The sequence below is a fragment of the Canis lupus genome, chromosome 30 (genome assembly GCF_048164855.1).
Source record: "Canis lupus baileyi chromosome 30, mCanLup2.hap1, whole genome shotgun sequence".
NCBI lineage: Eukaryota > Metazoa > Chordata > Mammalia > Carnivora > Canidae > Canis > Canis lupus.
The window spans coordinates 34,384,919-34,406,107 of NC_132867.1; the positions used below are offsets into that span (position 1 = coordinate 34,384,919).

General features: G+C 41.5%; 1 protein-coding gene across 1 annotated transcript in view; it reads right to left on the minus strand.

Annotated features, from left to right (window-relative positions):
- Positions 1-12,549: 12,549 nt before the first annotated feature.
- SETD4 (SET domain containing 4) overlaps positions 12,550-21,189 on the minus strand; it is an 84,184-nt gene continuing 75,544 nt past the window's right edge. The window contains exon 11 of the mRNA XM_072806889.1: positions 12,550-14,175. Within this exon, the coding sequence (XP_072662990.1) occupies positions 14,159-14,175 (17 nt within the window). The 3' untranslated portion in view covers positions 12,550-14,158. The remainder of the gene's footprint in view (positions 14,176-21,189) is intronic.

The window sequence follows — 21,189 nt, forward strand, 5'->3', positions numbered from 1 at the left end:
AAATCTTTCTGGAATATCTTTCTTCCTTTATTCTATTTCTGTTCTTTCCTAGCACAAATGTTCATAGTTTCCCAACTGAACTGTTCCAAAAAGGAACCAGCCTCATTTATCTGATTCTGGTCTCATGGCTGAACCAGAGAAAGTCCAAGACAACCTCTCAAACCAGCCCTGAAGTGATCTTTCTAGAATACAAACCACACCTTGTCACTCCCTTGAATAGAGCTATTTGCTTGTTCCCTACCTTCTGTGGACAGGTATCTATATACAAGCATGTAAAACACAGAAACCACAGCCTCTCACTGCTCCTCTCCTGGCCACTTGCCATTGGAAACTCCTGCCTTCCTTTGGGAAGCTATCTCTTTCAAGCTGCCTTCTCTTTGCACAGGGAACTCTTGTTCCCTCTCTGCCTTTTGTTTCACTTTTCCATTCAGCAAATAATTTTGAGTGCCTAATATGTGACATTTACCCTTTAACTCAAAAAAAAAAAAAAAAAAGATGTCTGGTATGCCCCTAGACTACTGAATCCTTAGAAACCTCATTGATGTGTCAGGCCCCTGAATTTTCACAAGGCTCATCTCCAACTTCTGGTACAAAAGTATCTTACTAGTACAGTGTTTCTCAGCCTTGGCACTACAGAAATTTGGGGCCATATAGTAATTTTTTTTGGAGAATTGGGAGGATGGGAGGCTGTCTTAAGTATTTTAGAATGTGCAGAAGCATCCTTGGAGTCTACCCACTAAATCCCAGTTGCTCACAATCCTCCATTTCTGACAATCAAAAAATGTCTGCAGATATTCTAAAATGCTCTCTGAGGGTTAAAATCTCCTAAGAACCAATGTTTTAGGGCACTTATGGTACTTTCCACTTCCTGATCAGCAAGCCCAAGAAGCATGATGTCATTAGTAGGTGGACCAGAGTGATGTTATGTTCAATGTCAAGATGGTAAGGCCCCTGCAGATGTGTCGGCAGTAAATACATATAGCTGTTCTTGTCATATAAAGGCACCCACTATAGATTTTCCCTGTTGATAAGGATTGAGAAGGAAACATTTACCAGATCAATAGTCACATTCTGAGTTTGAGAATGTGTGTCGATCTCCATCAGCAAATAAAGCATGTCTAGTATAACAGCTTCAAAGGAGATTATCACCCGAATCAGTTTGTGGTGGCCTGATTACCTCTACCATAATTCATCTGATAATCACACAATGGGCAAGTTTAATGGTGATATTATGGGACCACCACCTTGTAACCTTTCGGTCTTTGATGGTGGCAAAAATATCTATAGTTCCTCCTGGGATGCAAAATTATTTCTGATTTACCCTCTTGGATAATGGGAGAAGAGCAATGTCAGGTGGTCTTACCTGGCTTTTCTCCCATGATGTTCCCTACTCCACAAGTCGGGAGACCTACTGGAGAGTACTGACAACAACTAAATATATCTATCCCAGTGTGGGGCCTGAGAAATAACCACAGGATAGTCTTGTGGATCTGATGGACCCATTGCAAAATGGACTTGGGGTAAAACTTCACTTGTCACCTGGTCTTCTAAAGCTGCTAATCTACCTGTGGAACCAATATGTGTCATTTCAAATTCCTTGTTACCAGTATCAGCTCAGGCCTTGAAAGTAGCAGTCCTGGAAAAGTCTGGCTAGTCCCCATTCTCTGGTGCCAGTGCTTGGGGAAATATCTATAGATCCCTTGAAGGGGAGGATTAGAATAGTAAATTTTCATGTAGACTCATGGGAAGCAGTAGTGCCCTTCTTCAAGGAGGCCCCAGCTTCCCCTAGAATCTATGGATTCTAGATGCAAAAACAGACTGAGTTAGAGGCCATAATTTTCCACTTCAGTGACCTTGCATTTTCCAGCTTTATAATAATAGTAATTATTATTATTATTACTACTACTACTACTACTACTACTACTACTACTACTACTATTATTACTATTCAATTTTAACAACACCCTAGTCAGCTGTCCATCTGTCTCCTGCTGAGGAAACACCATGATCTATTAGCCATTGCTACAAATCTCTGAAGGTTAAGACACCCTAACTGCTACTTTGCAGTGCTTCCAATTATGATAATTATGGCCACCTTTGCCTCTGGTGGTTAAAAGCTGCTCTGGAATCTCATTACCCCCACTGATATTAAGGAGCCAGTTCCATGGCAGTGTTTATCACCATTAGCCCCAGCCTACAGAAGACAGACATCGACCTCCCACTGATGTCACTGAGCCCATAACTTGGGTATTCGGATAGCCCTCAGAAGGAAGAGTCATCCAGTCTCTTTCAAGAAACACAGTTAAGTGGAGAGTACTCAGGTTTTGTGTAGTAAATCCATTCTAACATTCCCAACTGCTTGAGCCTGACCCTTTACCCCAAATTACGCCAAATGTATGCCAGCACTTCATTTGCACTTTAGAGCCAAAACTCCTTCAGCTTCTTACAGCCTCACACACTGTCCAGCGGATGGACACCTCTGACTGCAGAGCAGCTCTGCGTGTGCACCTGGAGCAGGGATTCACTTGTCTGAGACTACAACTGAGTAAAATGCAGATAAAAGGATATAGAGTAAAGGAAGAATAAGAGTGCCTCCCATTCGCACTTACTAGGAGCCAAACTGAATTTGAGAGGCTTGGGATACTTCCATTGTAAAATGTACTGTCTGACTTCATGACAGATTCTGCTCTTTAAATGGTACAAAATTTGACTACATCATATTTTATCTGAATTAAGAAAATTAGTCTTTAAAGATACTGCATTGAATGTTTTTATTGCTGTGTGATCTTGTGACATGAATAATTATAAGTTATTTTATCCGTTTTATATGTTTAAGTCTATCCAAAACCCTTTCAGAATATCCTTGTATTTCATACATCTGAATTTAGGACGTAGTAGCCAAAACATGCTTTGCCTTTGTATTAAGCAAATAACACAAGGCAATACAATTCAGCACAGCCCAAAAATAAAAGCAAAAACAAAAATGTATCCAATGGCACATTTGCCATGCCTACAAAGTCTCCTATTACAACCCAAGATAATGTGCACTTGTCATTTTATTCTGGTTTTGCATACACTAAACCAACATTCATGTGGCATTTGAATGCCATGATGGGACAGAGTTCAAAGAGTAACCCTTCATTTTACTTGTATCCAGCTATCTTTGGAGTACATGACTTGACTGCTGCCAAGAGTTTGTGGAGCAGTAAGATTGACAGCTCTGAAGTAAAGACAGCCAACACAATATCAACCCATAATACGAATATGGTGGGGGCTTTTTTTCCAATAAAAATATCCTCTCTTCCAACACGAATCTTTCAGGCTGGATTAGAAAGGAGCCTTCTTAGACATCCAAGCAAACAACTGATCAACGCTTGGTTGTCAGCCATGGCGCCTACTGACAGACATGCAAAAGGGTCCCTCAGAAGCATACTTTGCTTTAGGTACTTAACTGTTTTCCAAACTATTCATTTTTTGGATTATAATGAAAAAGGATATTACACAGACAAGAGAGAGCCATGTAGAAAAAAAAGAACCTCACACAGCAAAGATATGCACCGAATACATGATGAACGAATGAAGGAATGAATCAATGACGGACACTCCATGTCTGTATCTAAGATGCCATCTAACTACTCAGAGCTTTGGTAAGATCAACCAAGCAGTGTCTTTTTCATCTCTTTTTCAAAGTAACATAAACAACTATCACTCTTATTTTAAAAAAAGAAATAATAGGGATGCCTGGGTGGCCCAGCTGTTGAGCTTCTGACTTCAGCTCAGAGCGTGATCCTGGGTCCGGGGATCATGTCCCATATTGGGCTCCCTGCGAGGAGCCTGCTTCTCCCCCTGCCTATGTCTCTGCCTCTCTCTGTATGTCTCTCATGAATAAATACATAAAATATTTTTTAAAAATAAATAATAAATAGTAGTAATAAAATATGGAAAATAAGAAATGAAGTTCTCCAAATCCTCTACTTTAGCTATGACCTCCACTTACAGCTTGCTGCGCATTCTTCCAAGCTGCTTTCCCATGCATACATGAAACATAACTGCGTGCATGTTCTTAACAAAATGAAATCATATATTGCAAACTATTCTGTAAGTTACTTTTTATTTTTTTATCTTTTTAGGGGTAGGAGAAGAGTGAGGGGGGGAGAGAAAATCTTAAGCAAGCTCCACACCCAGCACGGAGCCTGATGTGGGGCTCTATCTTAAAACCCCAAGATCATGACCTAAGCCAATGTCAAGAGTCGAATGCTGAACCAACCAAGCCACCCAGGTGCCTCTATTGATAACTTTTTCTTTTAAGATTTTATTTATTCATTCATGAGAGACAGACAGACAGACAGAGAGAGAGAGAGAAGCAGAGACACAGGCAGAGGAAGAAGCAGGCTCCATGCAGGGAGCCCGACGTGGGACTCCTTCCCAGGTCTCTAGGATCAGGCCCTGGGCTGAAGGCAGCGCTAAACCACTGAGCCACCCAGGCTGTCCTATTGATAACTTTTTAAATCTAACTTTCTATTACAGATGTTTTTTTATGTCAGAATACACAGTAAATATACTTCACTCCTTTAAAAACTGAATAACATTCACTTAACCAGTTCCCTGTAGATGAAGCAGTAGAATTATAAGGTCATAACGTAGGCACATCTTTCTTCTTAATAGATATTGTCAAATTTGTCTCTAAAATATTACACAACCATCAATACTGACTACTGCTAATTCTTTTAATGCTTATGATCTGTAGGAAATGCTTTTTAGTCATTCTAATTTATATTGGATTATCAGTGAGATTAAACACCTCTTCTATTTATAAACTATTTATACCTATTCTCCTGTGAATTGCTTTTTTATATCTTTTGCTATTTTAAATTGGATTGTTCATTGCTTTTCACTGATTTTGTAGGCAATTAGGTACTTCTTAATTTTTTTAGTTGTATATAGTGAATATTTTCCCCACCTTGATCACGTTTCTTTAAATTGGGATTTTATTGCTTTTAGCTACATAGGAGAGTTTTTCTTTCAATGATATCAAATGTATCATTCTAAAGCAGTATGACTTCTAGGTCACATGTCATTATTTAAAATATCTTGCCCACTCCAACATAATAAAAAATATTTCCTATGTTTTCACTAGTAGTTTAAAGATTTTCTTCTGTTTAGATCAATAATCATTTCAAAATTACTTTTGTATGTGGTACAAGTTAGGGATATCACTTTTTTAAAAAATTTTTAACTTCTTAAATCTTAGTTTTATTTTTTCAACTTTACTCAATAACAGCCAGTTGTAAAACATAATTTATTCACTAATTCATCCTCTTGTAACTGATTTAAAATGACTCCTTTATCATATACCAATTTTCCACACACAGTTGAAGGCCTTAAGAGCCAAAACTGAGGTTTTAAAAAAAAAAAAGCAAATCTGCCTCAAGACTGCAAATAGAAACCCTGGCTGAGTTTCCAGCTTGCCTGGCCCGCCTGCAGAATTTGGACACAAGTGTGCAACATCAACTTTTATTTTATTCTGTTAATCTCTTGGCTGAATCCCAAGTAGGCATCTTACTCTTTTAATTTTTTTAAGATTTACTTATTTGAGATAGAGAAAATGTGTGTGTGAGTTGGGGGGATGGGTGAGGGGAAGGAAGGAGAGAATCTCAAGCAGACTCCCCACTGAGCTCAGAGCCCAACACAGGGCTCAATCTCATGATCCATGAGATCATGACCTGAGCCAAAACCAAGAGTCTGATGCTTAACCAACTGCACCACCCAGGTGACCCACATCTCACTATTTTAATTACTATAAATTTAAATTCATTTTCACATCAAGGAAAGTACAAATATTCCCTATTTACTCTTTTTCAAAAGTTTTCTTGGCTCTTCTAGTGCATTTGCTTTTCCAGATTAACTTCAGAATCAAATCTAAAATAGTATCATCATATACATTCTACCTTAGAAGAATCCTTTCCCTCCTCCAACCAAAGTCCACAAAATATGCGTCTTCTTTATACTGCCCATGGTAGCTAGGGGCTCTTGCAATGGTCCCAAGCGTCAGAGAACCCACGATCTAATAGATTATAAACTAATAATTAGTGAATTTCCACAGTATAATGTCATAGGGAAAATAAAGGATGCTGTGTATGCTCAAAGAAGTTCTAACCCCAACTTAAAGCTTCAGGAAAGGTTTCTACAGGAGGTACTACCTAAGCTTCAACATATATAATCACAGGAGTATCCAGAGAAAAACAAAAGAAGGAGAGTATATTAGGGAGGCAAAAGATCAAGAGAGTAGGTAAGAGAAGGCATGTTGAGTCAAAATACCCCAAAAATGTCTAATGTGACTGGACCATAGTCGTCAGGGAAAGAGGCCTAACATACTTTTTTCAGGAGTCTGTGTTTTTTCTCTAGACCATTGAGCTTCTGTCAAGTAGGTTTTGAATAGAAGAGAGTAAGAGAATGTGTCAGAGACGTTGAGTAATACTTAAGTACCTAAGCATCCCTCCCACTTCCTAGCCAAGTGGGGCACGTCATGTTGGGCAGTGCCATAGGATTAGTTCTGGCCAATGGGTTGGGAGTGGAAGTGATCTGTGACATAACATGCTGAAGCCTTTCAACACTGGTGCTTGACCTGGAAGCCCCATGCTAAAATGCTGGCTGCCCAAGGTGGAAGCAGGCTGGATCGCCAAGTCCTTATATGGGGGGCAACTGCCTTGAAGGCTCACCCAACCCATGTTGGAATTATCCCAAGCAAGAACGAAGTCTCTATGTGTAAGCTGTTGTGACCTTGAGACTTACTTATTGCTACAGTACAGCCTAGCACTAACCTGACTAGTAAAGTTTCCAAACATGATCCACCTTTTCAAAGCTCCACAACACCACTAAAAGTCCTTCTCTTCCATAGCTAAGCATACTCCTTCCTCTTTTGGAGAAAAAAGAGCTAATATAAACTCATGCCATTGCTATGCTTTCTCATGGGTTTACAAATTACTTCACTGATGAACACTTCGCTCTAGTGAACAGATGTGAGTTTCTTCCAACATAGGGAACTTTAATCTGTGGTTTTCCTCTCCCTTTCTTCATATTCTCACTTTCTTTTCTTAATTATTTGCCTCTTTGTTCTCTCAGCACTGGATTTTTTCCTATCTTTCTTCAGCAGTAGGATGGTTCTGGTTGATAACTCCAAGGTGACCATATGGTAGCTAGGGCCACACACAATGTCTTTGCTTCCGGCCTCCCTGTGCCTTCACAGGGAATAGACACACTCCATAGCATTGCTGATCTTGCTTCAGAGAAAACTTGCTTCCAACCCTGCCTGATCTCTCCTTCCTCATATGAACTTTGATAAGTCCCTTAACTCCTCTGAGATGTAGTTTCCTGTTCTGCAAAGTGAGGATACTAATTACTTACTTGAAAGTCTTATGGAGATTATGGGAAATACCAAAGATAAAGTTCTCAGCACAGTCCCTGGCACAGAGCATGAATTTCTTCAAAGTCTGTTTCTTTTTTTCTCTTTCCCTTGTTTCTGAAGGAGAAACTGGCTCCTCTCAGATCTTCACAATTTAATTCCACATTTATTTATCTAGGCCTTTTGATGGGCAAAATTCCATACTTAAGTCTGTGGAGGACACCAGTGACCAGACAAACTAGGCAGGGAGGCAAGATGTACTCCTGGGGGAAACTTAACAGGCTATAAATAAAATTTGTAAATACCCAGTGTTTAATATCAGGCATAAGCCCTAAAGAAATCCACAGAAGGAGCAAGTTGTCCAGGCTAAGGATTTAGCACAGGAGGTAGAAGACAGAAACTGCTCCTGCTTTCCCATCAGCCAGGACTCCCATGGCTCACTCAGGCACCGTCTCCAGTCCACAATCATCATCAGATTGACAGTTGTCCCAATGATGGCAGATGAAGAGAGATTTTTGGACAGGTTCTATCTACTCAAAGTAGATATTTAGATACTGTCTATTGGTTCAGGAAAATAAAACAAATATACTTCTGAATGAATGTGCCCACCCAACAAACCATCTTGGAAGGCGAGCTCTGGATAAGGCACAGAGTAGTTACCACAAAGGCTGTACTCAACACAGAAGGCTGAGGTTGTATCTGATGCCACTTTGCTTATCCTGAATCTAACACCAGAGAGCAGACACCAGCACCAGACACACAAAGGGTACTTACAGAAAGTCAGAAGATTATCCCACGGCCCTGTAAATATTGTCCACAAATGCTCTCAAACTTCTAACTGGGGCAGAGCCAGCTCCTTACTGAGATTAATGCCTTCAGCCTGTTGAACTGCTCGTGTGGCTGTGGCCTACACACACAGTCTGTTTCAAGTCTAACAAAGCTCCAGCCACCATTCCCAAAGGAGAACATGAACTTTATGTGATCCTATCACATTAAATACAAAAAAAAATATGCAAAGTTGCCTATCAACATAACATATCCACTTGCCTAAGACTCTAATATCAAATGTCCATTCAAAGGCCCTGATAAAAGCAAAACAAGTCAATAGTAACTAGGTCAACATTTTTGCTTCTGCTTCTTTCCAAACCCTCTGGTACATGGAAATGTAAATGAATAGGTGGTTGATTGCTCTTCAGACTTTAAGGTAAACGTGAGCCAATAGTGTGACACAGCTGCCAAAAAAATGAACAAGATCTTAGGATGGATGGATGAATAGAAGTATAGTGTCATGAACAAAGGAGTCAACAGATCCCCAAATATGAAGAACATATGTCTCCTCTCTTGATCAGAACTGGGGGACGCCTGCAGGAGGTGCCAGAGTGGTAACCAGTATTCTTTGAATCAGTGAGGACATTCAGACAGGAGACAATCAAACAGCAGAAACACTGTGTCATCTTTAAATGTTGCAAGAACCAGCGCAAAGACAGCTAGATTTTACCACATAGTCCCAAAAGCAGTGCCGAGACCAATAGAGAAAAGTGATGGAGATGGAATTTTTAACCAAATGTGAGGGAGAACTTTCAAACGATTAAAGCTTTTCAAAAACTGGAACAGTCCCATGATGTGGAGAGCATCCTGTCACTGATATATTCACACAATGGTGACTTTCCACTTTTCTTGGCTGTGTAGAACTTTAGAGGGGACATGAGGTTCTCTGGGCTTTATGTCAGGTTTTGTGGAAAACGTCCCACAGGACACAGAGGTTAGGTTGGGTGGCCTCAAATGACTGCATATAAGGTAACCAGAAATTCTTGCTCCTCAGATATTTTCTCCTATTACAAAGGTTAAAAATTTCCCGGGTCATATTCTGAATGGGCACCTAATCACATCAATAATGTTTCCAGTCCTTCTCTCCACCAGCAAGTCCCCTGCTCAGTGGCACCTGGGTGGCTTTCCCCCACTCCTCCTTGACCCCAAAGTCACACCCACACTCTTGCTAAAAGCGGTGGACTATACACACTTCATCATGTATAATGCAAAAAGGGAATCATTGATTTTGCTCTGATTAGTCATCATAATGCTTTTCTCTTCTATGTACTTAATCACCGTGGTTTCTCGGAGAATGGACAGCTTTCCTTTCTATAGAAGAATCTAAATAGCTCTCTAAACAGACACCAGCTGGGCAAACAGTGCAGAGAATTTCGGTGCAATGTGATGAGAACAACCACACCCACAGCCAAGGCCAAGAAGCCTCTCAACACAGCAGCCAAATTACAAAGAGCTGCAAAGGGGCTCTTTTTGATCTAACCGTAGGGCGCTTCCATTTCTTAAGAGAACCTTCCATCCAACTTTGTGGTTAGTCGCAAAGCCTGAAAATGATTAATGGACTGGAGCATCGGCCAGTGTTTCCCTTCCAGGACTAGAACAGACTGGAGCCCGAGCAGCACCGGTGCAAGCAGGAAATAATAAGACAGCTGGTGGCCTGGCAGTGAGCCACACTGAAAGGCTTCCCTGTAGACCTCATTGCTCTGCAGCCTCCCCTTCCCGCCCTGCCCCTTCTCCTTGTGCCTGTCTCCACAGAGGGATAAGGCCTTCCGTGTCCATGTCTAAGGGCTGCTGGGGAAGTGAGCAATTCTAAACACATGAAACACAGAAGTTGGCATCCAAGAAAGTATGCTCTTCTCTACTCCAAAGGACAGTTCCCAGAAGTTAACAGGGCACAGACCCCACACCCCACCTACAGAATTGTTTGAGGCAGAATGAGATGGGGTGGGAAAAATGAATGACGAAACCATGAATTAATGACTTCTATAAGACTGCAGACTGTTAAAAAAAAAAAACCAGGTGGCAATCTCCCCTTAAGGAATGTTCTAGCAGGGAGAGGTAGGGACATGTGTAAGAAGCATAGCAGCCCACTCCTGTTCTAGGGGAACAGGAGAAAGGGGAAAGTCTCTCTCCTTTGAAGACAGGGCTAGTCAGGGCCTCTTGCAAAGAGAGAGGTCTCTTGAGGCTGGCTGGAGCTGGGAACTGTATCTCCAGCTAATGCACCAGGGGACATGGCAGCTGATGGAAGCGACAAACAGGAGGAGGGTCTTTAATGACTGGCCCGAGACACAGTCATCCTCCAGGGTAGGCCGAATGAACTCCTTGGGCACAGGACCACCCAGCTTTTGCTCTGTTGGAAGAAGTATGAAGCCACATCTTCAATCTGTGTATCCTCATTAAGTGGAGTCAAGCCCTTTTGTATCCTCAGACTTTGTGGTTGCCTTGACTGGATAGCGTCCTTACATTGTGAATTTCCAAATTACCAGACACAAACACACTTTCATTTCTTTGCGATCTGTCTTCATACAACCTAGAAACACTCGGTGGAGGCTGAGCCACATCCTGAAAGAGCACACTGCCCCAGGTTGTGCCGAGCGCAGGCTACGGAACTGGACCACATTAGGAAAGTTGGCTCCACCTGGTCTGGGTCTCTACATTGAACATTGTCCAGGCTTTCCAATGCAAACTTGGGTGAAAAAGCTATTAGACCCTGCCTGTGAACTGAAAACTAAATTATATGTATGTTCATTGGCCTCAGAGTTGATGTGGGCATTAGTATGTCCACGTCTAAGAACTGTCATCAACAAGATGTTAATGTTAACAGGGTAAGGCCCAGGGTACTACTGATAGAACTATGTGCTCCTCCTCTCTCTCCTTTGAAGACAGGAAAGGCTCAGCCTAAGCTTGAGCAGTGTTCTGGAGAGACATGGGGAGGAAGAAAAGAAGGCAGGTGGAAGCTGTGCTACTGGTACAGAAAAGTGCATCCAAGCAGAGAGGGTGTCTGCCTGGAGCATGGGTGATGACTGTCCTATGCACACTGATGATGAAGGCAGCCTCCAGAATGAGCTCCTGCTCTCATGGGTGGGACTGTGGGCTCCGGCCTCACAGAACCCACTTCCCAGCTCCTCTCCATACTCTGCCCTCTTTCCCAACTTTATCTTCCTCTGGGAGCTTCCACTGAGAGGCAGCTGTGTTGCGGAGAGGTGTTGTAGCTCCTAGGGCCCGAGTCCCATCTCCAGATACAGGCTGGTGGCCTTTCTCTGCCCTGGGGCGAGGGCAAGCCTTGCGTGCCAGTTTTCACTTGCTCCACCCTGACAGCAGCCCCAGCACTCTGGACTGGATCTCTCCCCATGGTCTCTGCCCATCCTTTTCTGTGTTCTTGTTTCTGCAGGGCCTACATCCTACTAAGATGTCACTTTCTTTTTTTCAGGGACCTCACTCGGTGTCGTCTTATGAACTGCCCCAAGTTCCCTCTATATATTGATTACATACCTCCGTCAATGGTTTGGTTTTGTTTTGTTTTGTTTTGTTTTGCAAAGCGTGGCTCTTCCTAAATTGATAAATGCTCACAGCCACTTTACTGAAGAACCCAGGGGAAACATAGAACTCCCTGGCTCTAGTCTCTGTCCTCCACACTCTGTGGCAAGCACATTCTCTGCCACAGGGTGCTCCCTGTGTGTCACAGGCAAGGAACCCCTGACAAGAGGTGTTTCTCATTGGGTTCCAAGCACATGGAATCATGAACACCATGACACGTCCAGGACGACAAGTCAACAACAGCTGGTGATGAGATGTGAATTGGGGGAAGGATTCCTCAGTGACTCCCCAGCGATGAACGTGGATGACCAGGTAAATGGCAAATGAGGTGAGGAAGACCAAGCAGAAGGGGCATGGATGTGTATCCATGGTTAGATCTTCCCCCAAAGGTAACTGCTATCTGGAATGTTGCTCATCATCCCCTTGCTTTGTCATATATGCAGAGATGTGATGGTAAATGCTTAACAGCCACTCTCCCAAAATCAAATATCTGTGTGGGACCACATGTATATCCCTATATAAAATTTGTTAGACATTTTTCTTTTTTTTTAATTTTTTTTCTTTAATTATTTATGATAGTCACACACACACAGAGAGAGAGAGAGAGAGAGAGAGAGAGGCAGAGACACAGGCAGAGGGAGAAGCAGGCTCCATGCACTGGGAGCCCGACGTGGGATTCGATCCCGGGTCTCCGGGATCGCGCCCTGGGCCAAAGGCAGGCGCCAAACCGCTGCGCCACCCAGGGATCCCGACATTTTTCGATACAAAGGACATCTAGCACACAATTTACAAACAATGATAAAATACATAATATCCTTTATTGTAAATCTGTGCAGTTAATTGATTCATACAGAACTTTTTTGTTGAATTTTGTCACACTTTCATAATTGTAGCCAACCCATGGTTTCAGTGAAGTTCCAGGATTAATGTTGGTAAATACTTTTGTTTACATTAACATGCAAGAAGAAAGTAAAATGACAAAAGTATATGGTAAAGAGTTACTTTCTCATCAATCACGTGAGCAACCTCTTTGTTGAATCAGACAATAGTTTTCAAATACTGGAAGACTATTTCCTCAATTCCTACGCTATTCACAATGTAATAGCCACAGACATGACCAACGTTTTAAGTTTAATCTGTTGATCATTATTAACATCTTTTTATGCCCACATGTGTATGTTGATATAAAATGATCAAGCCCTAGTTTGTAGCATTAGCCAATCTCTTTCATTTAAGTTATAAACTTACCCATTATGGCCTATTTCAAGCTTCCAAGGTGATGCCACCAAACACAGAGTTTGAAAGAGATCATAGTAGTAATATTGACAGTATATAGGATTTTCACCATACAGATATAGTAGATATAAATAACCTCAAAAACATAAATAATAGTAAAATTCAGTAAAATAACTAGGTGATGAGTTTAGCATATTCATTAACATTGTCTTTAGTATAATTCATTTCATTGTAAATTTATATAATTTAATTTTTAATGTTGGCTATGCTTAACGACTGGCTTGCAAAGTTTCTGAAAATTTAATTATTGGATCTCACAAGCCAGGTCAAGCCAGGTCTAACACATCATTGTATACAAATGAGATCATGCTATATGGGATCTTCAGGAAGCTGTCTTATCAGATATCCTGTTATTCTTGTCTTTGACCCCCAGCATCATTCTACCCCTTCTTTGTTCTCAGCTCTGACACAGGATGTCAAGGCCTGAGAACAACTCACAGAATCCCTTGCCAACAAGGTTTCTATTCTATAATCAATGAGAGGTGGATGGAAGGACAAAGGCAAAGTTCATCATCCTCAGACAGTGATGGTATCAGAATCACATGGGCTCTGCAGTAGCAATAGGACTGCCTGCCACTTCTTGATCTGCAAGAAGCACCCCCACTCTTGGGTTTTGCCTCTTCCTCATTCATTTCAATATTTTTGTAGAACCTGATTTCCTGCATTCAACCGTTCCTGCTAAAAATATAAAGAATGGTTTCTGGTTTTCTAAATATAAGACGGGGATTTATCCATGTTCATGCAGGGAGCACAGTCCCACAATTTTCACTATGGTATAATATTCTACTCCAGGATAGTATAACATAGGATTCCCCACAATTAGGCTCCATTTATACCCTGCCTGCCCAGCCTTTGGTGCTTTGAATACAGCCAGTCTACCCAGATTATACTACCATGAGCAACAAGACGCTGTTCTGGTGCTTACCCAAATGGCTTTCATGCTTACCCATTAGACTAGTCATTCCTTGTTCTTATCACCTCTGCAGTGCCTTCTGGAGATGATCCAGCAGGGTTTCCTAGTCCATCAACTTTGGCCTAACATACTCTTCTAGTGCTGAAGAAGAGTCTACTGGGAGTAGAGAGACTTGTTCCTATGGGTCAGTATAAGCCCACAGCTGCAGCATGGGAAAAAATAATATAACAAAAATGTAGTTCACTGTCTCACAGCAAATTAAGGTTAAATGTAAATTTACAATATTGTAACATAATTGGCAACAGTCCACATATGCTCACTAGTTGATCAAATTCAGCCAGGACTTTTCTAGAATGTCCCCTGTCCTCACACAACCTGTGCTGAGATATGTACAGGAGAGAAGTTAATTTATTGTAAGGAAGAAAAGAGAAAACTTTTCTCCCATTGTCTGCAGGCTGAAGCCCTATTCACCCTTCAAAACCCAGTTCATATATCTCCTCCTCCATGAAGTCTTCTCAAACACTACCAATCTGAAATACCTTACTCTACATCCTCTGTGTCTTATACATAATTCTTTATACCCTTGAGGGATGAGGTAATGTCTTCCCCCCAAAGAAGAGATTTGCTTACCACTATTGTTAAGAGCATTGGAATACCTGAGTTCTGTGTTCTTCAGCTGTGATGCAAACCCACTGCATGCTTAATATCCACCTAGGCACCTTCATGTTGCCCGGCAAGGCTTAGGGGATAAAGGAAATCCATGCCAACAGGATGCTCATTCCACTTGCTATACCATAAATAAAAAGTCCTTTGTCTCTGACCCAGGAGCCTTGTGCCTTTTGCTGGCATCCATAAAACAGTAACAGGCAAGTACTAGCTTGTAAGTAGAGCACAACCCCAGACCCTCCCGGACAGAGTCTGTGTCTTTTCATCCATTGAAACTCCAGAGTATAGCACAGGTCCTGATTAGTAGATGTTTGGAATTTAATCAAGTTGAATTGACTAAACCAAAGACAAGGAACTTTTCCTCTACTGAGAATCCTATAGCCCAGTGTTTCTCAACCTTGGTGCTACTGACATTGGGGCTAGATTATTCTTTGTTGTGGGGTACTGTCCTGTGCATTAGAGGATGTTTAGCAACATCCCTAGCCCCTACGCAGTTGATGCCACTTAACACCCACATTCCAATTGTGGCAACCAACAGTATCTCCAGATATTGCCAACTGTTCCCTGGGAAGGCAGTATCACTACCTCCAAGAACCACTGGAGTGGCCTATCCCTAGGATGCTGGTGACAGTTGGAAGAGCCAGGAAAAGGGCCATAATTAAATGATAATTTAGCATTAGTCTGAAATTTTAACTCATTTGGGAAAGATATAAAATATTGCATAGTCTATTATATCTCATAAAACTGGGGAGGAAATATTGTACTTAACTGTCTTTTCATAGCTAACAGTAAACATAGCTGTTGTAAGCACCTGTGGCATAGGTGCCATGCAGGGCCCATCAGGTAGATCACCTCATTTATACCCTCCAGCAATGCGGTGAAATAAGCATTTCACATTATAAGAAACTGGGGGACGGAGTGAGTAAGTGGCTCACCGAAGTGGAATAGTTTAGACTTGAATACAGAGCTATGAATCTCCAACACTCTTGCTCCTAATTATTAACCTTGTGTTATGATCCCACAAAGAAAGGAGGTGTCAGCCTGTCATGCCTGGAAGTCATGAAATAAGAAATCAAAAATCTATCTTCAGAAAAAAAAAAAATCAAACTCACATGTCAATACCAGTCTCTTAAGGGTTAAAAATACATAACTCTTTAGATATTTTAAGTGGGCGCATAAGTGCCAAAATCTGTAATAACATGTACTTTCATTCCTACATAAAATGCTAAAATACAGGCCCTCATATGTTGCTCTCTTTTCTGCATCCAAAAAAATGCTAACCATCCAATCCAGAAAGGAGAAAAGTGCCAAAACTTGTTTCAAGTCAAGGCCAACATGACTCTACTTCAGTGGAGTACCTTCTCCATCTGGTGGTGAGTTAAAGAATTGTTAAAGTCACCCAGTACTTGCCATGAATGCTCTGAATGAGTGCCCACCTCACTCCTAACTGAGTCAGACACATAGTGATGCGCCAAACTGACTGCTGGTCAATATCAGATTTTGGAAATTTGGAGAACATAAAAATTACTAAATACCTATGGAATTACAAAGCTGAGTAACTCCTAAAGAAAAACACTGTTTCAACTTGATTTAAGTTTCCCTGAGAAGATAACAAACTCAAGCACCTCACATCTTTACATAAATTTGGTCCACTCCAATGGATTTGGTCCATGAAGATTATTCCCTACATTCTTAATGCTCAGAAATATTTTAAATGCACTGTTGTGTTTCATCTTGGAGGCAGAGAGAGACAGCAAGGAAGAAAGAGGGTAAGAGAAAGAATGGAAGAGAGAGGAAATCTTATCTATATTCCAGAGGAACCAAAAACCATAATTCTATTAAAATATATACGGAGGGGGTTCTGGGGGACACAGTCATTTAAGCATCCAATTCTTGGTTTTCACTTGGGTTGAAATCTTAGGATCGTGGGATCAAGCCCCTCATCAGGCTCTACACTCAGCATGGAGTCTGCTTGAGATGTTCTCTCCCTCCCACTCATGCTCCCTCTCCCTCTCTCTCTAAAATAAAAAAAAAAAAACTTTAAAAAAATATATATGTATATATATAAACATACAGGGACATTGATAACTCATTTGTTTCCAATATTATCTCATACCACCATTTCTCAAATCTTTAAACTGTTCTCTTTCTCTTTGCAGTAATATCACAGGAAAATCTATAATGCATTTTCATTAATCTGATAAATCTTTTATTGAGAACCTACTATATGCCAGGCATGGGGATATAACAGGGAACAGCTATGTCCTTTCCCCCAGGGGGCTTACACTCTAATGGGGGAACAGGCAATCCACAGGCTCCATACCAAGTGTGAGGCACCTTCTCATTTCATTTTCATAGCTCTGTGTAGTGGGTCTTATTATCCCTATCTCACACATGAGGAAACGGGCCTCAGAAAGGTGGAGCGATTTACCCAAAGACTCAGAGAAAAAGAGGCAGGAGCAGGATTCAAAATCATATATCTTCTCCAAATCCCAGCCCTTAAGCCCCATACCATCTGGCTACAAGTTTTCAACAGCAAAGCAGGCAGCATGCAGCACAAGCTGATATGTGTGGGGCACAATGCCAGGCCCTGGGAGGTATAGGGAGACTTGGCCCTGCCTCCAGGAACTGGAGCAGCATCTACCTGTAATGCTGCCAGGCCCAAGAACACACCCACCCATCCACCCACCAGCATTTGTGAACCATAACGAATTCCCCCAAACTTAAAAATTATAAAGTGAAATTCAACAAAAAGACTAACATCACAAGGATCATCAACAGATCCTGTGACTTCCCCATAGAGTTGGAGGATTGTTAAGTTGGGACAATAGATTTCATGGGGCCTTACCCTCCCCCCACTTATTCAATGATGGAGGCCAGTTACTGGAATTTTCAGGTGGCCAAATACAGAGATTGAAGGGGAGATCTTGCTTCTCTAGAGTGTATTTTGAACGGCTCAGTGATGCAGAACATAGAATGAGGGATAAAAACTTACAAAGGACACTCCACTTGACCAGATGGAAAGTCTGTATATCATGTGCCTCTTGATATCCTAACTCGAGACTGCATCTAACAAAAACCAGAGTTGACATCAGAGGAAAAACTCCATTGTAAACCCCACTGCTAAGACCCATTACTCCTGGCCCTTTCTGGCAAATCTTTGTTTCCCAATTCCTGTCTAAGCCACACTGTTTGCTTGGCAAAAGCCAGGAGACATGAGAACCTCCTACAGCAAATGTTGATATAAAGAAAATGTCCTAAGTGACCAGTGGTGTTTATCCAGGTATTATTTCTGCCACCTGTACCAAGTTTACCAAGTAGGTGCGGAGGGTCACTCTCTTGTGTGAGTTCAGCTTGAGTTGCCCAGCTACCACTTCTTGGATTTAACAGAGAATATAAATCTAATTGTCCCCGTCTTCACTTATACCATAAGGATCCCAAAGTAGGTCATTGTCTGTGAACCACATGAATGAACCTTGTACATTTGAACTCTCTATGTGGCTTGCCAAAGTGGCCCTCAGAAGTCAGAGGCAGCAAGTTTTACAATCAAGATGTTCTTGGGTCTTGTCAAACACAGCCAACACTCCAGAATTCTTCCCCTTGGCAGGCGTCCGTTTCTGCGTGCTCACTCCTACTTGCTGACAATACCAACGGGCAGGTCTCTGAGTTCTAATTCCCATTCTGCAGCCAAATTGCTGACTTCCATTAAAAACACCCTCATAAACTGCCATTTGTGGGCACAGCTGTCAGTGTCCATTCATCCCAGGACATACTTGGCTTCCACAGACCGGGGGGGGGGGGGGGGAGCAAGAAATTTAACAAAAATAAGCCCAGAAAAGGACACAATTATAAATATATATAGGAGCAAACTTTAAAGCTGTAGCTACTCCAGAATCATAGGCAAATCTTAGTATAAGATTTCTAAACATCATGGAAATTGTTAAGATTTCTCTCATGAAATCAACTTTTTTTTTTCATTTGGCTCTATTTTCTTTTCATAGCACTTATCACAGCTGTCATTAATGAATCATCTGCATAATTTCTAATTTAACGTCATTCTTCCTGGTTATTCTGTAACTCCCTCAGGGAAGGACCCAAGACTGATTTGTCTGCATTCCAGCTGCCCTGTGTATTGACTGGCACATAGCTCAAAAAAAATGTCAACACTATCTTTGCAATAGTGCCATGATTTCATTATTTCAATGTATCACCTGTTTCAAAAACACTAGGCTTCAGGTCCTAGTTTTGTCACCATGCTATAGTTATCGAGATGGTACAGAGGTGACAGGTATATATGGGACTTCCCTGTATATTTTTTTTTGCAACTTCCTATGAATCTATGATTATTCAAAGTCTTCAATTTCACCTAAACAGTGAGACTTCCATTTTCCCTCATGTCCACACACCACATGATGCTCTTGGCTTGCTGGGTTTCCCCAGTGTCTTCTCTGTCTTCTACCAGCTCTACTTCTAACAATCTGACTTCCTGTATCATAGGTCAGAAGCTCATCCTTTTTTCCCTTCCACCCTTGATAGAGCAGATCACTTTGTACAACAGTGACCCTCCTGAGAAAGCCAGCTAAAATGCCAAGTATGAAGGCAATCTTCATACAATGTATCCCTCTGTCTTCTTCACAGGGACACCACCATGAGTTGTCACATGGCAGTAATTTTCAGCAAGAACTAGCTGGAATACCAAGGGTCAGGGATAGATGTTACGTTGATGAGCCAATCATTCCCTCAAGATGGTTGGTTGGCAATAAAATCCAGAATATGCGTCTCCAGGTTCACAGTCGATGAACCACACTCCAAAGTACTGTGTAACCACATCTGTGGCAGCCTCATATTACACAAAGAATCAGGCCAGCACCGGGCTGCCAAGAGCCTCAGAAAACTGCACAAAGTACATTAAAATCGACAGAAAGGCTGCCCATGTCACAATATTTGGATAACTTCCACCTCTCTCCCCCAAAAGCCACCACTGGCTGAGGTTTGACACTACTGGCTTGAATCACACAATCAGATTCAAACTTTTAAACAAACCACTGAACAGATATTAACTTCCCTGTAGGCCTGGGAATACAGCCCAGCCCTGCTGGACATAAAGAAAGATTCGGTCAGTAGGAGCAGAGTGGAATCAGGATTGCAGAGTGTTCTCAGAAAGTGAGTTTACCAGCGGCCCATACCATCCCCACACTCAGCCCACTCCTATGGTTCTTTGTCCTTCTAGTTGATGACCTCCTCCAGGGGAAAAAAAATCCCCACTTTAACATTGACATCCGTCTCTGTAAGTCAGAACACAAGAGCTGTCTGGCTTCCTGATACTTTCACTGGCTCCCAGCATTACCTGCAGTGTACTCTTTTGTAAACATGAGGGTAAAAAGCAGAAATTCAAAGGGAAACAACTCTGAGAGCCTCTCTAAACAGTGAAGCTGGGCTACCAGGAAAGAGAAAAAGAAATGAAAACTAATCTTCATTACCTCCTGGACAAAAGTGTCAGGGAGGGAGAGAGCCAAGAAAAGAGAAATGGTCTTCATTTAAAATGTTTTAATATAGCAACATGATCAAGACTTATTTTCCCACTGCCAGGCAGTGAGTCCAGAGAGAGCCAAATGGCCCATTCTCCCACACACTTTTTAGCAGAAAAGTAATGGCCCTTTGTATAGCATTTATGAATCAATAAGGTACTTTTGCATATGGAAACTCAAAGTGACAGCAACCCTGAACGATTATACCTACTTCACAGATGACAAAACTAAGACTCATAGAAAGATAGTCAACTGGAAGTGGCAGAGACAGGAGTACATGCTCAACAGACACATGGAAGAAGCAGGGGAGAACCGCTATATTGTTCTTTGAGGAAAAGGAACAAAGCATAATCCCCACAGTTTATTTTTGCTTTTGCTTCCCTTGCCTTAGGAGACATATCTAGAAGAATGTTGCCACAGCCAATGTCAGAGAAAATATTGCCTTGTGCACTCTTCTAGGATTTTTGTGGTTTCATGTCTTTAATCCCTTCTGAATTTTATTTTTGTGTATAGTGCAAGAAAGTGGTCCATTTTCATTCTTTTGCATATTGCTGTCTAGTTTTTCTTGAATTGTTTTTTGAAGAGACTATCTTTCCCTCATCGTATATTCTTCCCTCCTTTGCCAAAGATTAGTTGACCATATCAACATGGGTTTATTTCTGGGCTCTTTGATTGATTCCATTGATCTATGTGTCTATTTTTGTGCAGTAATGGTACTGTTTTGGTTACTACATATTTGTAGTATATCCTGAAATCTGGAATTGTGACACCTCCAGGTTTGTTCTTCATTCTCAAGATCATTTTGGTTATTTGGGATTTTTTGCGGCACATAGAAATTTTAGTGTTAATTGTTCTAAGTTCTGGAAAATTGCTGTTGGCATTTTGATAGGGATTGTATTGAATCTGTAGATTGCATTGGATAGTATGGACATTTTAACAATATTGATTCTCCCAATCTGTGAGCAAGGAATATTTTTCCATTTGTTTGTGTCATCTTCAGTTTCTTTCATCAGTGTTTCATA